At 33.7% G+C, this 17,282-nt stretch overlaps 1 protein-coding gene across 1 annotated transcript; it reads left to right on the plus strand.

The window, feature by feature from the left end:
* Positions 1 to 1,136: 1,136 nt before the first annotated feature.
* Positions 1,137 to 3,552, plus strand: LOC122302220 (N-alpha-acetyltransferase MAK3). The gene is made up of 4 exons (XM_043113365.1): positions 1,137 to 1,429; positions 1,553 to 1,673; positions 2,360 to 2,415; positions 3,178 to 3,552. Exons 1-4 carry the CDS (start codon positions 1,238 to 1,240, stop codon positions 3,412 to 3,414), a joined length of 606 nt encoding a protein of 201 aa, XP_042969299.1. The 5' UTR covers positions 1,137 to 1,237; the 3' UTR covers positions 3,415 to 3,552.
* The last annotated feature ends 13,730 nt before the right edge of the window (positions 3,553 to 17,282 follow it).

Here is a 17,282-nt window from a genome sequence, read left to right on the forward strand (position 1 = left end):
CATCACGATAGTCCCAACTACCATTCCCCCGAATGGTAGGTGATGTATCAAGATCAAAGCAGGGAGCAGACATTGGTAGACTGAAGGAGGTTGACTAGATGCCGCAGACACGACGCGGAACTTACAGCTTCCATAGTTAATTTTTGGACAGTATTCTGGCCTTGTTAGTCAAGTTACAAGAGTTACTCGATGAACTTCCTCAATAGTGTATTTTGATAATGTAAATATAGAGTATAACCTCCCATGTTTTTGAGATTACAGTCTTCTAAGACTCGTACTGAAATCGTGGATATTTATTTTGTTAAGTATGCTTAGATTACAATTTAACTATTTGGGATATTATAAGTTTGATGCATAGTATTGCTCAAGAAAAAAAAATTATTCGCCGCGAATATTGCATAATGCTAGATGCATGTTAAAAATATTGCATCTTACATGTCATGAACGGGGGCAAGTAACCTTGTGTTGTATATCCCGACGTTTCATATGTCCATTCGATTCCAAGCGGAAATCTGAGGGCGTCACATGTATTGTACAATTATAAAGAGGTTTTAAAAAAATAAATTCAAATTGACATGACTTTTTGTGATCCGTTAAATATATTTTATAAGAAATGATACTCACATAATACATTTCACAATGCATGTTGTAAAATAAAGATATTTATGTAAAATGATGTTATTTTTATAAAATAGTTTACAAAAATACTTTTCTTTTTAAAATATTATTATGTAAATTGTTATGAAATGTTACATTTGTTTATAATTTTATTATTGAAAACGTCAGCCTTTTCTGCTTAACGAACCAAAAAACAAAAAGTAGTTTTGACTAACGACTCAGGCCCTATTTAGATGTTGAGTTTAATTGAAATAAATTAAATTTTTTATGAATACTAATGAGTTAAGATTGTAGAATGAGTTTTGTAGAGTCTTAAGATAAATTTAGATGTATTTAAATATTAAGATGAATTAAAAAATCATAAATTTTATATATAAAAATTTTTTAAATTAAAATAAATTTAATAATTTAAATATTAAATATTTAAATATTAAATTTATTTAAAAATTTAATTAAATTAAATTGATTTCAATCCGATCCAAAAAGGGTCTATTAAACGAAGGCCCGTGAAGAGCCCAAAAGCAAACTCCTCTTTCACTGCATGCTCTCACCCCCGTCCAAGTTCAAAACCCTTCACGCAGGCACATAGCACACTGAGTAGGGAAGAGAGATAAAGGGGATGGATACGAAGAACGAAGAAGAAGAAACTAGGAAAGTAGATTTCGAGCCAGTGGAGATAGAGTACGTGAGCTACGGGGGTGAACATCACCTACCCCTGATCATGTCCCTTGTTGACCAAGAACTCAGCGAGCCCTACTCCATCTTCACCTACCGTTACTTCGTCTATCTCTGGCCCCAACTCTCTTTCCTGGTTACCTTTCACTCTTACTTGTTATGGTGTTTCTTTCAAAGCCTACAAACTCTAATTGATTATTTTTCTTTCTTTTGCGTCTGTGTGTGTCTGTGCGTTTGGTTTTCTGTGTATGGGTTTCAGGCTTTTCACCAAGGCAAGTGTGTGGGGACAGTGGTTTGTAAGATGGGTCAACATCGAAATACGTTCAGAGGGTATATTGCTATGCTAGTTGTCATCAAGCCTTATAGAAGCAGAGGCATTGGTAATTTTCCAAATCCGCGGCATTTACCGATGAAAAAAATTAAAATATGCGGCATTTATGATTTTCAATCTGATCCAATCACTGCGATTAATTTTGCAACCGAACTGTTAATTTTGGGCACCCAACTTTATTACGATAAATTTTTTTATATTGTGGAACTTAAAACTTTTTAGGTTATCATATTTATAGTAGTGTGTAACTATGTCTTATGGAACTGATGCCTATTCTTATGGTATGAGAGAGTCTAAGGAGCTTGTAAGGAGGAACGTAATGGTTGAGATGTCATTCATATGCGTGACATATATACTGATTGTTTTGTGTATATGATGTAGACCAATGTGTGTTAGCATGGTGTTTATCACAAAAAAATTGGTTGTAGTTTCCTGCGTACTCAGGAAAGGCCTTTCATTGTGTTTAAGTAAAATTTGACTTTTACCTGTAAAAAGATGGTTGCAGTTATAAATAATGGTCGATTATAAATATTTGAGACTTCTTGTTTTTATAACCTCTACACACTGGTGCCTAAATTTATCATATGGTGTATCTCTAAAAATTCACTTTGCTATATCTTATTGGCTATGAAGCTTTGTGGCATCTTAATATTTATGTTGAGATTTTTAATAAAATTTCTTATTACTTATCCAAAAAAAAATATATATTTATGTTGAGATTTCCTGGTATTGCAGCTACGGAACTTGTTACCAGATCTATCAAAGTGATGATGGAATCAGGTTGTGAAGAGGTATGTGAGTAAGTCAGCATGGATTGTAACGTTACCAACGTGTGTTACCACCTTTGCATAATTTATTAAACGTAACAAATTGGAACTTACACATAACCCTGCTCTTCAATCTGTACCAACAGTCATCTCAGTGAATGTTCTTACCAAAGTGGCATTGCGTGAGATCATTTCGGTTTCTTTCATGATTGAAACCTGTACTTAAAATTTATTTGTGTAGTATGCCTTTACATTTGCACAAAGCATATCAGAAAGGTGGTAGTATAAGCTATTACTAGCATCGTGGTTTTGTTACTAGCTGCTCGTCATCACTAAACTTCAATCACCGGTTAACCTACAGGAAAGATTAGAATATGAAGCAGGTTCCAGAATCATGGTGAATTTTACTGGGAAATTAGGGCTGAAATGAAAATTATGGGAATTTTTTGGTCAAATTAGGAGATGAAAATATATGGAATTGATTGTAGGACTTAGGCACATACTGTTTCTGCAAATAATCTTTTGATTTCACATGTCCATTCATACAATAAAAATTGAACGACTTCATTGGTGAAATAATGGGCTTGCTGCCATGAGCAGACACATGGTGATTTTTTCCATGTTTTGAGCTAATTTATCCAACTACATTTGTTTTTTTACATTCATGATGATATTGAGTTCGGCAATTTCTATCAATGTTTAGAAGCGAACACTGGCTTACGCATATGTTATTTTCCTCTCTCTTCCTTTTCTTCATTAAAAAAAAATATATATATATATGTGAAGGTAACATTGGAAGCAGAAGTTACAAATAAAGGAGCTCTAGCACTGTATGGCCGTCTAGGGTTTATAAGGGCAAAGCGACTCTTTCATTACTACTTGAATGGTGTTGATGCTTTTCGGCTGAAGCTGTTATTCCCTTCTCCAGAGTTATTCTCCTCTCTGCCAGTGATTACAAACAACGAGGACAGCCACCGGCATACTGATCACATGCCACCTGAAGAATGTTGTGAGCTGCATTGACACTAGTATTTAGATTTTCCAGCTCAGTATATGTCCTATACATTCATAAACTTGTCAATTTCATTGCTAGGGCCTTTGAGATGCATACCATCTGAATAATCAATCTTTTGCAATCCATGTCCTGAAAAGGTTCTATTATTTTTTTCGCATTTTGCCAACAACAATGTTATTGTTCACCTTGGATTTGTTATACTTAAGTCTTTCTGGTTAATTTATATTTTAATTGGTTTTTAATGTCAATCAATAAAAAAGAAAACCATTTTCCATGCACCAAATTAATTGACGTGATTAGGGATGACAAAATATATAATAAAGAATGACATTTATCTTTTACTGCTTGTTTTACAATGTTTTAAATCAACTATTCCAAAATAATTAACTAAAAACACCACAAAGTCTTAATATAAATGCCAACCTCTCAACATACCATGTCATCAGAATATGACAAATTTACAGAATAACGTTCTCCAATAACCATGGCATCATTTGGTGTTTAATCCACTATACTTAAATAACATCACCCATGCTCTCTAATCTTGATCCTTAACTGAAACATTCAAATTATTTGAAAAAATATTATGAAGATAAGAGGTAAGTTATCAACAATTCAATAAGCAGAGAATATATACTAGTATGTAAACATGAGCCTTTTCACATAATTCAAAATGCAGAGTAAAACATTTCGATTGCAGAGTGCGAAACCAAAACATGTTCTCAAAATATCATAGCGATAGTTCAAAAGTATTCATATTTACAAATAATTTGTCATAGTATAATTGAACATCATCATCATCTTATCATATTATATGAAAATTTCATATTATAACAGAGGCCATATTTAATCCCATGTTCTCAAAATATCATAGCGATAGTTCAAAAGTATTCATATATAGATATCATTTGTCATAACATAATTGAACATCATTGTCATCTTATCATATAATATCATATCAGAGTATCATATTATAATAGATGCCATGTTTAACCCCCGTGGTAGGGTTGTGCTATTCCTAGTGGCCAAACTGGATAGAGATATAACTGAATCTTTCCATTATCATTCTCAGAGCCTTGATTGTGCACATAAGAAAGACCACGCAGAAAATCCAATTTGTTTCTAAGGTGGGTGCACTAAGAGACAGACAAGTTGGTACCAACCATATAACAAAAGCCACAGTTTTAGACCTGTGGTAAGGTCAGAGCAGAGCATAGCAGAATCAAATATAGAATCAAAATGTCATAACAAAGGTTTTCAAATGCCACGTCATATTAAAATAGAGTATTGAACATAATCATATCATTTTCATATAATCAAAACAGATTCGGAGTATCTATACATAATATTCACAAATTTTTAGATTTCATATTCGCTCTTTTTGCATAATACATAAATAAAATGTCAAAAGTTTTCTCATGTCTACACCAGTCATGACAAAAAATATTTTCTCTTCTATACAGATTTCATGATAATGCAGAATATATAACTGAAGTTAATTTCACATTACTTTTCAAAACAAACATGCATATTTTCACAAATCAACCTTAGTCCATTTTTTTTTTTATGCAAAGTCTAACATAGGAATCGGGTTTACCTGGCCTCTACAGTATACTATCTAAGTTTTGAACTCGAACAGAATCTATGTCCCAACCTAATCCAAAACCACTAATATATAAGTGTCTCAATTTAACATAGAGCCATACTACTAATAAAATCCTAAAAGACTAAGATAATCTATTTTTTCCTAAAATCTAAAATCTTCAAAACCCTAAAATATAGTCACTTTATAAGTAATTGATTCTTGCATAATATCTCCAATCAACTATAGGGTTAAGCATTAAAAAAAATCTCAACAATCAAACATTGATTTTCACTTAGTTCTATTATAGAAAATCATTATAAATAATAAACTCTATTATCAACACTAAACAAGCAAGGTTATATATATATATATATATATATATATATATATATTTTTGTAATTTTGTTGTGGGCCCCTTTTAGATGTGGAGAGGGTGAGGGCGGGTGAGTGAGCTTATGTACAATGGAGTGTGATGGCTACGATGGCGGTGCACAGTATGTGTCTACAGGGCGGTGTCCAACGATCGAGGCTTATTTTCTGGCAAGAGCAGCAGCTTGAAGTAGGTGGTAGGGGATGAACGGTGTGCTTGTTTTCGACTTCACGACGTTGGTTTTGGGATCCATGGTGCAACGACAATGGCTTGTGGAGTATGATTAGCACTTTTTGCATAGGAGGGTTGGACGTGGAGGGGGCCTGGCTATGTGTGGCATTTTCTTAGGTGCATGTGGGGTGGCTTTTGTCTAGTTGTTGCAGAACAATTGTTGGTGATGGGTGCTACATGTATCGTGTTGTGTGGTGGCTAGGCAACTTGTGGTAGGGCCCTGCTTGACGCGAGGAACTACGGTTTACAATGGACTGATTGTTGGGGGGTTGCTCTATTTTTGTGTAGTGGAATAGAGGCTCAAGGTGGTTTATAGAGGGCATGTAGTGGTTGTGCGAAGCAGTGGCTAGGTGGTTCCTAGTGGTTGGCCGAGGTCCTCATTATGTGCAGTAGTGGTCTGGTGCATCGACGCTATGGGACGTGACATAGGGCTACGTCTCGAGTTGGGCTTCATCGTTCAAGGCAATGGTTTGATCTCAGGGGGCTCCACTGTGGTGGTGATGTGGACTTGGGGACAGTTGTGCGTACAAGTCTATTATCACAACCATGAGGGAGAGCCACTAACGATATGTTGTCGTGAGAAGGAATAAGCTACAATGGTAGTCTTGGTTTGTGATAATAGGACTTTTGGCAGTGTTTTGCTCTTGGTGAGGGGAAAAAACTGTAGGGGAAAGAGTGGAAAGAACTATTAGGGAGTGGTGCACAGAGAGCAATTATGGGGAGTGAGAGAATTTTAGAGAGAGTGGGGCGTGAATGGGAGAGGAAGTATCAGAGGAGAGAAAACTAAAAAGGGAGGGGAAAACCGTCGGTGAGTGGGGGAGATCATAAAGAAGGAAAGAATAAAAAGAAGAATAAAAAAATAAGAGGGAAAGAAAGAAGAGGGATTTATGGCATGGGCCTAGGTGTTACAGAGTATTCTTGAAGGATCGTTCTAAAACAATAATTTTATTGAAATTTGAGTATTTCACCATAAAAAATCCATTAATCCTATGGGATAGTTCAAGGGAATGATATGTGTACCAGAAGACCGTGATTCTCCCAAAAGCTCGTTATGATTTAATGAACCTGAAATTGCACAATTGAAACCTTGTAAAGAAAACAAAACACTATGATATGTTTGAAATAAAATATATAACATATTTATGTCTCGAATGTGCTCCAGCAACATCAATATCAAGTGTGAAAGTTCACTTAGGGCTTGTTTGAAAGTTAGACTCGACTCAACTCAACTCAGTTTAGTCTAGTTTTAAATTTAGTCTAACATCCAAACATTCAACTCTCAAATTATTAAACTTATCTCAACTCAAAACCATTTTACATGTGGGACCCACAATCTTTTTTAACTCAACACACCTTTACTTGCAGGATCTACAACCTTTTTCAACTTTCTATAAATATATCTAAACTCATCTTAGCATCCAAACTCATCCCATGTAGCTTTCATTATTTTCTTACTCTTCTTTCGATCTTTCTTTAGCATAGGACAATCTGCCTTAGTATGTCCAAACTTATTGTATTTATAACAAGTTAAAGAGTCATTTTTACTTGTATCTTTCTTGGAAAAGTTTTTGAAGAATTTCCTTAAATGAGCTTTATTTTTCTTTAAAAATCTCTTAATTCTCCTTATTATCATCGCAACTTCTTTATCTTTGTCGTCACTTTCCTCATTTTCATCACTTTCACTTTCATAAAAAATAGTTTTAAGTGTTAAACTCTTCTTTATCTTTCCTTATTTTTCTTATCTTTTCAATGTGTACTCATGGGTGGTAAGTGACATTGCGAGTTTATTTATTTTGAATTTCTTGATATCTCTAACTTTAAAAATCGCCATCATTTTTTATTTTCAGCATTTTGGCAAAGAGTTTAGAATTTTTCTTATTATTTTCACGTTGGAATAGATTTTGCGAAGAGTTGTTAAGCTGTTTATGATGTTTGTAAAATGAGTGTACATACTAGAAATAGATTCATCATCATTTATTTTAAACATTTCATATTCATGAGTAATAATATAAATTTTTGATTCATTGACTTGTGAAGTTCCTTCATAAATAACTTACAAATTACCCCAAATTTTCTTTGCAGTTTGCAAGTCATTATTCTAGTGAACTTATTCTCCTCGAGAGTATTATATAGGAGGAGATTTATAGTCATTGAATTCAATGTTTGAAGTCTCTCATATTTACGATCCAACTCTTCTTCTTTCTTTTTCACATTTACTCTATCAATAATTTTTTTTGGATATAAGGTCCGTTTACAGAGTATTTTCAAATTTCTCGACCTGGAGCATAAAGAAAATTCTCATTCTAACTTTCTAAAATGTGTAATTATCTCTGTAAAATAGTGAAGGCCGACTGTTAGATTGACTTTCACCCAATGTAGCTACAATGTTAGTTATAAGATCTTAACTCAAAATATAGTTAATTTTACAAAAGAGTCATTGCTTTGATACCAATTGTTGCCCAAATAACTAACACAATATGGGAGGTGAATTGAACTAGTTTTAAAAATTAACAATTATAAATCAAATACATAATATAAAATATAAATAAAATACAGAACAATATTAAATATAAAAAGTAATGGTAAGAGAGAAGCAAACTCAATATTTTAACAAGATTCAGCTCTACTGTCTACGTCCTTACCTTATACTACTCTTTGAGAATTTTCAAATTCACTATTTAACCTATTTCAGGTAGAGATAGAAACATATTACACTTATGAGTAACACTGGTATAAATAATTCATGTAGAACACCATATACATTTGCAATCGCTTTATACTTGATGATTTAACTATTCCTTGCTTAGAATACCTTCTACATGCACAAAGGTTATACACACATTTTTACTGATACAAGAGTTGATAGTAGATAGGTTATCAGAAAACACTCATCAACGAGTGAAATGAAACCAGTAAAATGCAAATTATATCTCTCTCAAAATAAACAAGGGTTTAGACTCAATACTTATAGAACAAAGATTGAAAATTTTGAATGAATGTTGTAAGACTTACAATTGATGTGTATATACTTTTCTTGTAACTTTGAAGATCGTAATTGAGTTTTTTATAAGTATATAAGACTTCATTTTTAAATTTAAAAAGATTCATATATAAAAAGAGAGCATCACTCGCTTTTTAAATTTTCAAATAAAATTTTCTCATTTTTGTAATTATCAAAGATAACATTATTCATTTTTCAAAAATTTTAAACCTAATCTTTTACTTCTTGCAAATGACAAAATGAGTATTATTTACTTTTTAAAATTTTCAAACAAAATCAATTACTTTTTGCATATGTAAAAAAGTACATCAGTCACTTTCAAAATTTCAAACAAAATCTTTTATTTTTCGCATATGACAAAATGAGCGTTATTTACTTTTCAAAATTCTCAAACAAAATCATCATCTACCTTTTACATATGTTAAAAAAAGCATCAATCATTTTTAAAAATTTTCAAACAAAACATGCATATCTGAAATATAACAATCAATTATATTTCAAAAATTCAAATTTTTAATTTTCAAACATATCATGCACATGTAGAAAATGCAATTTGATGTTTTTTGAGAAAATATTATTTTTGAGCTTTAATCCAATTATGAATTTTTCAAGAGATTTAATAAATTACTCTAAGAGTTTTAATTGTGAGCTAGTTCCCTTTCTTGCTCATACTTGGTTCGTTCATGTGCTTGCTCCATTGTGCATATAACTTGAGTTTGAAACTCCTTTATGCTTGAATTCTTTTGTTATCATCAAAATCCATATGTAGATATATAATTATATGAACATTGAAACTTTGGGTTCAATACATTTACATTCAGTTTTTTTATTAGCTTTGTAGTCACAAAAAGTTTAGATATACATTTAATGGATGTGGTTACTGCATGTTTATATGTATTACTGGATAATGATATTTATATGAAAATACCTGAAAGATGTAAAATGCCTAAAGCATGTAATTCAAAATCTCAAAATATTTATTCTATCAAGTTACAAAGATCTTTATATGGGTTAAAGCATTTTAGACTTATGTGGTACAATCGTCTCAGTGAATGTTTAATAAAAGAAAGATTTGAAAATAATTCAATTACCCCATGTGTTTTCATCAAAAAGTCAAATTTCAAATTTGTTATTGTTGCGGTATATATAGATGATTTAAATCTTGTTGGAACTCTATAATAGCTAATGAAAGCTGCAAATTATTTAAAAAATGAGTTTAAAATGAAAGACCTTACAAAAATAAAATTTTGTCTTGGTCTACAAATTGAGCATTTTTAAAATAGAGCTATTGTTCATCAATCCACATATACAGAAAAAGTCTTGAAGTACTTCTGCATGGACAAAGTTAATCATTTGAGTACTTTAATGATTGTCCGATTACTTGTTGAGAAAAAATATGAGAAATAAATTCTTGATTTTGAAGTACCATGTTTAAGTGCAATTGATGCTTTGATATATCTTGCAGATTGCACATGACCAGATATTATATTTTCAGTTAACTTATTTGCAAAATACAATTATGCACTAACTAGGGGTGTAAAAATTAACCGAAAAACTAGACCGAACTGAATCGAATTGAATCGGTGGAATCAATCCGGTCTGAGGCCAGTTTCCTTAGTTCCAAAATCGGTCAGTACCGGTCTGGTTCCGGTTCTATGTTCTTTAGAACTAGACCGAACCGGTTCACTATATTATATATTTTAAATTAATTTTTTTAATATTATATATAATATTTTTTATGTTATATATAATAATATAAATTATAATTATATATAAGATAATGTTATTATAATTTATAACATAAAATTTTAATCTTAAACTTGAAAATTTATTTGATCACATGCTTTAATTATAAAAATATATATTAATAACATTTTATGACTCAATAAATTCTCAATATATTATTTTTGATAAGTACATTAGTAAATTAATAATACTAATATACATTAGTATATAATGTATATTAATTACAATTTACATTTTAAGGCCTAATATTAATAGTCTAATACTATATTACTATTAGTAATATATTTTAATTCTATATATAAATTACTATACTAAATAATTATATATGAAATAATGATATGGTAATAATAATACTATCACTATCAATGATATAGTTATAATAAATTAAAATCACTCTAACAAATACTAATATATAGTTATTCTAATCACTGTAACTAATACTAATACTATTAAAATTTGAAAACTGGATCAAACCGGTAAAATTGCAGGTACCGGTTTAGGAGGGTAACCACTGCGTAATCCATTTTAAAAAATGAAAAACTGGTGCATACTAGTTTAATTCTAAAGTTTGTCTAAAACTGGACTAAACCGGACCTGTTACACCTTTAGCACTAACTAGAAAATATTGGAATGAGGTCAAATATATTTTACGCTACCTTGGTGGAGCAGCTTACGTGAGATTGTTCTAAAAAAAATGATCTAATCCTCAAATAATTGGTTGCAAACATAGGTTATTTTTCTGATCCGTATAAAGGAAGATAAAAAACATGATACAAGTTCACTTGTGGTGGTACTGCTATTTCATAGAGATCTATCAAGTAACAAATATTAGTTACTGCTTCTTCCAACCACTCAAAGATTATTACAATTCATGAAGCAAGCCGAATAATGCATTTGGTTAGGATTAGTAATTTAACACATTTGAGAAAAGTGTGGTTTATTCATAAAAAATTTCCTCTCCTAGGGTTTCCTTTGTAGAGGTGTTTTCTATTGCCCTTGTGCAGCTTGTTTCTTCTTTCTTTGAGTACGATTAAGGAGGACGATCTCCATGTTCTATACATGAAGCTGTCTTTAACGGAGAAGGAAAGTGAATATGTGGTGGTGGAAACGGAAAAATTGGAAGACGTGCTACCTTATGGTGGAAAGTGTTTGCTTATGAAGCTTTTCACTAAGAAATATTTTAACAGGGAAACTTTCAAAGGTATAATGCGGAAAGTTTGGCGGACTGTAATGGGTGTTTGATTTCGGGATCTTTTGTCCGTCCTATTTCTTGTGAGTTTGAAGATTGTAGAGATAAGGAGAAGGTTTTAATGGAGAGGCCTTGGACTTTTGATAAGCACCTGGTCTTGTTAGAGGAAGTGGATGGTCGACTTCAATTGCAATAGATCAAGATGGAAATGGCTACGTTCTGGGTTAGACTCCATGATTTACCTCTTATGGCGAGGAATGAGTATGTCGGTAAGAAACTTGGGGAAGAGTTGGGGACTATTGAAGAGGTGGATTTGGAGAAGAGGGAGGTGGAATGGGGTGAGTATATGAGGGTGTGAGTTAAGTTTAATGTCATTGAGCCTCTGTTATGTGGTTCCAAACTATCTATCGGTGGTGGTGAATTAGTGTGGATTCAGTTCTCCTATGAGTGGAAATTTTTGCTATTGGTGTGGTAAGCTGGGTCATATCGACAAAGACTGCATCTGTAGGGTATGTGATTCTGGGATGATGAATCCGAATGTTTAACCCTATGGAATATGGCTTTGGGTTGGGAGCTTTAGTGACCAGAATAATCAAGGGCGGAGTTGTCCAACCATCTCTGATAAGGTAACACACAATAATGCTGAAAGGGGTGGGGTTCCTTCCAATCAGGTGGATGGTGATGTTCAGACGATAGGGGGAGCAGCTACCATGGCTGCTGGAGGAAGTTTGAACAGCGCCGGCAGAGGTGGAAACTGGGAAGGGACAAACGTAATGGCAACAAAGTCAATAGAGCCGGTGAAAGCGGGGGAGAGGGCTGATTTTCAAGAGGAAACGTTACCCATCAATGCTTTGCATGGGAGTGATGTTTTAAGGAATGCGGGGGTTACGTTACCCATAACTGATATTGGGGATGTTAATAGGGAGACAAGGTTGGCGAATGATTTGGGACTTAACCATAAGGAGGTTAATGGCATAGTTGATGGGCTTTGTGGGCTCTAGAAGCAATATGTTAATAAGCCAATGCTGGGCTAAGGCCTTTTTTTGAAGCCCGATACTTCAAGCAGTCAAAAGTGGCACCATGTGTTGTCGTTTCACTTTGAAATGACAAAACCTAATCCCAAATCTTGCGTACAAAAATCCGCTAAGGGTGTGAAGAAGTGAAAGCTATTGAAAGGGAAATGGGTTGTGATAAAGATGCGAGGAAGAGGTTCAAGTCAGACAGCAGTGCTACGAAAAGTGTCTCGGTTAGTGATGATGCGACGTTGGCTGAAATCTCCTTGTTTATAGTGGTGGCAGTTGAATAGCACTGTCGATAGCCATGAAAACCTTGTCCTGGAATGCCCGTGGGCTTAGGAACCCATGGTGCATTTGTAATCTCTGTGATTTAGTCAATAGGGAAGTGCCCGACGTGTTGTTCCTACAAGAGACAAGACTCTGTGTTCGTGAGGTTGAACAATGTAAGTTTAAGCTTGGATTTTCGAATTGTTTAGCTATTAGTGCTACTGGTAGGAAGGGGGGGGGTATTGCATTATTATGGGGAAGGGATGTAGATTTATCGATTATTAATTACTCTTCTTATCATATTGATGCTGTTGTGAATGATGTTACAATGGCTTGTGGAAAATGGTTTTTAACTGCTATTTATGGATTTCCCGAGACACATTTGGGGTTATAGGACTTGAGATCTCCTTAGGGGCTTGTGTAGGTCGAATAGGGAGACTTGGTTAGTTATGGGGGATCTGAATGAGATCATGTTCCATCATAAAAAAATGGGAGAATCTTAGACCTGAGAAACAACTTGTAGCCTTTCAGGATATTATTGAGGAGTTTGGGTTGTATGATATGGGGTTTAATGGGTATAAATTCACATGGTCAAATAGAAGGGAAGGAAATCATTGTGTTAGTGAAAGACTTGATAGGTTTCTTGCCAATTCAGCTTGGTGGAACTCTTATCCAAATGCAAAAGTTTGTCATGGGTTTGTGGCATATTCGAATCATTTACCCATTTGGGTTGAGTTAAAGGGTGACACTGAGGTTCCTAGAACAAAAATGACTTTTCAATTTGAGGAAATGTGGGTGGGAAATAAGGATTGTGAAGCTATTATAAAAGAACAATGGAGGAGGAGCAGTGCTCAGTCAAATATAGAGGATGTAGTGGGTATAATTTGGGAGTGTGGAGCAAAACTGAATGCATGGAATAGAAACAAATTTGGTCCTGTTCAGAAGAAACTTCAGCAAGTGAAATTGCAGTTGAAAAAGTTATATGAGGATAACCATGGATTTGATATTTTAATGCTGAATTTGGCTAGAGATGAGGTACAGATCTGGTTGGAGAGGGATGAGTTAATGTAGCGATAGTGGTCAAAGGCTTTGTGGTTAAAAAAATGAGACCAAAACTTTAAATACTTTCGTATGAAAGTCTTGCAAAGGAGAAAAAAGAATAGAATGGTGAGGATTTAGGATGATATTGGACAATGGCATGAGGGTCCAGTAAAGACAAGGTGATTCTTGATTACTTTAGAGAATTATTTAATATTGCTAATTTGAGTGACTATCTAGAGTTTCTAAATGTTTTAAGGGCCAAAGTTACACCACAAATGAATGGAGATTTAAGCAGAGCGTATACTGAAGATGATGTCAAGGAAGCACTATAGCAAATGAATCCTTCCAAAGCTTCAGGCCCAGATGGCATGTCTCCAATATTCTTCCAAAAATATTGGCATGTGGTAGGGAGTTTTTTCACTGCAGTTGTATTGCATGCTCTAAATTTAGGTTCTTTCCCTTCATCTTTGAACCACACTTTTATTACTTTGATGCCAAAAAAGAAGTCCCCCCTTAGAGTTATTAATTATAGACCGATAAGTTTGTATAACGGGGCCTATAAATTAATTGCTAAAGTTCTTGTAAATAGGCTAAAATGGTTTTATCCAGCATTATTGGGGAAAGTCAAAGTGAATTTGTGCTGAGGCATTTAATTATTGATAATGTACTGATAGCCTATGAGTTAATTCATTATTTGAACCTTAAGAAAAAATGGAAGAAGGGTTTTATGTCTTTGAAATTGGATATGAGCAAGGCATATGATAGGATCACGTGGTAGGGGTGTACACAAAACCGGCAACCCCTCCACCGACGGCAACCGATCGCCGGACACCAAAACCGACGAAGAACCAGTCGGCTGACAGTAGAAATTAATGAAAACTGATGCCGGTCGGCTCAGTCCCGATTCGACCACAAAAAAAAAAAAGCCAACGACACCGTTTGGTCTCAACCAAACGGCGCCTTTTGGTACAAGTTAGGGTTATTACCCTTCCTGTTCCCAGTTCCCCCATTTTCCCTTTTCTCTTCTGCCGCCCCCCCATTCTCTCTCTCTCTCTTCTCTCTCTCTCTCTCTCTCTCTCTCTCTCTCTCTCTCTCTCCATTCAATGGCGCCGCAAAGCTGAACCAGTGACCCCCATTTTCCTCCGTGACTCCCTCTGCCTCCGGTCTCTGTGAGTATTCTGTATATATATATATATATATATTATAATCTTTATATAAATTATATATAATATGTATATACATATAATCTGTTATATATATAAATTATAATCTGTTTTATATATATATAATCTGTTAGTTATTAACTTATATATTAGCATAAATCGTATATATATAATCTGTTATATATCTGTTATATATATATAATCTTGTACTCAGATTCTTACTTTAACATAAATCATATATATATAATCTGTTATATATATATATATTAACTTATATAACAAATTGTATATATAATCTGTATATATAATCTGTTAAGTATATATAATAGATTGTTATATATATAGCAATCTCATATAATCTGTTAGTTATTGTTAATTATTTATATAAATTGAGAGAAGATGAGTGAACAACTTAGATTAGAGTCTTAGACTTGTGATATTTGCCATGTTGCAAACTAGCTGCTGGGATTTTTTGTGTTATGTTTACCATGTTTCAAACTTGTGATGTTGTTAGTTGTATAACATTTATATTTTGTTTTATAATTTAGATGGATTCTTCTTCGTCTCCGATTGATGTTGATACAAATGAATCTCAACCAACAATTAATTTGAAATAAGATGTGAGAGAGACCCATGTTTCAAAACCCCTAGTGCCCCTACTAGTAGTACTTGTCCATTACCTAAGAAACGGAAAGGGACAGACAACTTGATTGTATGAGATCATTTTACGAAGGTGGATAGTTGTCCTATAGATGATCTGAAGGCTAAATGTAATTATTGTGGCAAGATGTACACTTGCCACTTAAAGAGGAATGAAACTTCAACGATGCAAAATCATTTGTCTTTATGTCGTAAAAATCCTCATAAACCTGAACCTTTGGATAGGTATCAAAAAACATTGACAGGTGAGGCATCACCTGAGGAGGGGGTTGGAGAAAGTGATGGTAGTACATTAAGAACTCTCGTAACCCACAAATTTAGTGAAGAGATTGCGAGGTTGGCTATTGCAGAAATGATAATTATTGATGAGATGTCATTTAGGGTTGTTGAAGGACAGAGATTTAGAAAATTTGATTGGTCTCTTGAACCCCGGTTTAAAGTTCCATGTCGTGTCACAGTTGTAAGAGATTGTATGAAGTTGTATGAAGTAGAAAAGGAAAATTGTATGAAGTTGTATGAAGTAGAAAAGGAAAAACTTAAAAAAAGTGTTTAAAGATGGGGGCATGAGGATTTCCTTGACGACAGATACATGGACATCAATACAGAATTTGAATTATATGTGTCAACTGCAAATTTCATTGATAAGAATTTGAAATTGCATAAAAAAATAATTAATTTTTGTTTAATCCCTAATCATCGAGGGAATACCATTGGAAGATATGTTAAGTCGTGCTTACTTGATTGGGGCATTGATAGAATATTTACTGTAACAGTTGATAATGCAAGTTCGAATGATACTGCAATTTCTTATTTGAAATAGTTTTTGATAGGGAATTTGTTGGGGGTAAATATATGCACATGAAATGTGCTCATATATTGAATCTTATTGTGAGTGAGGGTTTGAAGGAGTGCAATAATGCCATTGCAATGGTTAGAAATGCAGTTAGATATGTGCGTTCATCCCCCGCAAAATTAGACAAGTTTAAGAGATGTGCAGAAAAAGAAAAAATTGATTGTAAGAAAATGTTATATCTTGATGTACAGACACGATGAAGCTCAACCTATTTGTTGTTGGAGGCGACTGAGAAGTTTGAGAAGGTTTTGAGGCGGATAGAGAGTAAAGATTATAATTTTCTCTCTTACTTTGATGATGGGCACATGAGACCTCCTAGAGCTTCAGAATGGGAGACAGTGTGGGTGTTTATCAAGTTTTTGAAGATATTTTATGAAGCCACTACTAGATTTTCTGGATCTTTATATGTGACAGCCAACACCAGCCTTTTAGATATTTGTGATCTTCAAACTGAATTGATTATGCTGAGCGAGAGTACTAATACTTGTTTAAGGAGTATGGCCATAAACATGAGAACCAAATATGATAAGTATTGGGGGTCATTGGATATGATGAACTTGTTCATGTTAATTGTTGTTGTGCTTGATCTACAAAGCAAGTTAGGACTTCTTACTTTCTATTTGAAGAAAATCCATGATGAGTTTCGTGCTGAGGAGTTGGTTTCGAATGTGAGACATGTATTAGCAGATTTGTATGTTAAGTATAATGCTACATTCGGTTCCACCATGAGTACTCCAGTTTCTCAACCCCCTCC

Source organism: Carya illinoinensis, chromosome 3 (genome assembly GCF_018687715.1).
Source record: "Carya illinoinensis cultivar Pawnee chromosome 3, C.illinoinensisPawnee_v1, whole genome shotgun sequence".
NCBI classification, from domain to species: domain Eukaryota; kingdom Viridiplantae; phylum Streptophyta; class Magnoliopsida; order Fagales; family Juglandaceae; genus Carya; species Carya illinoinensis.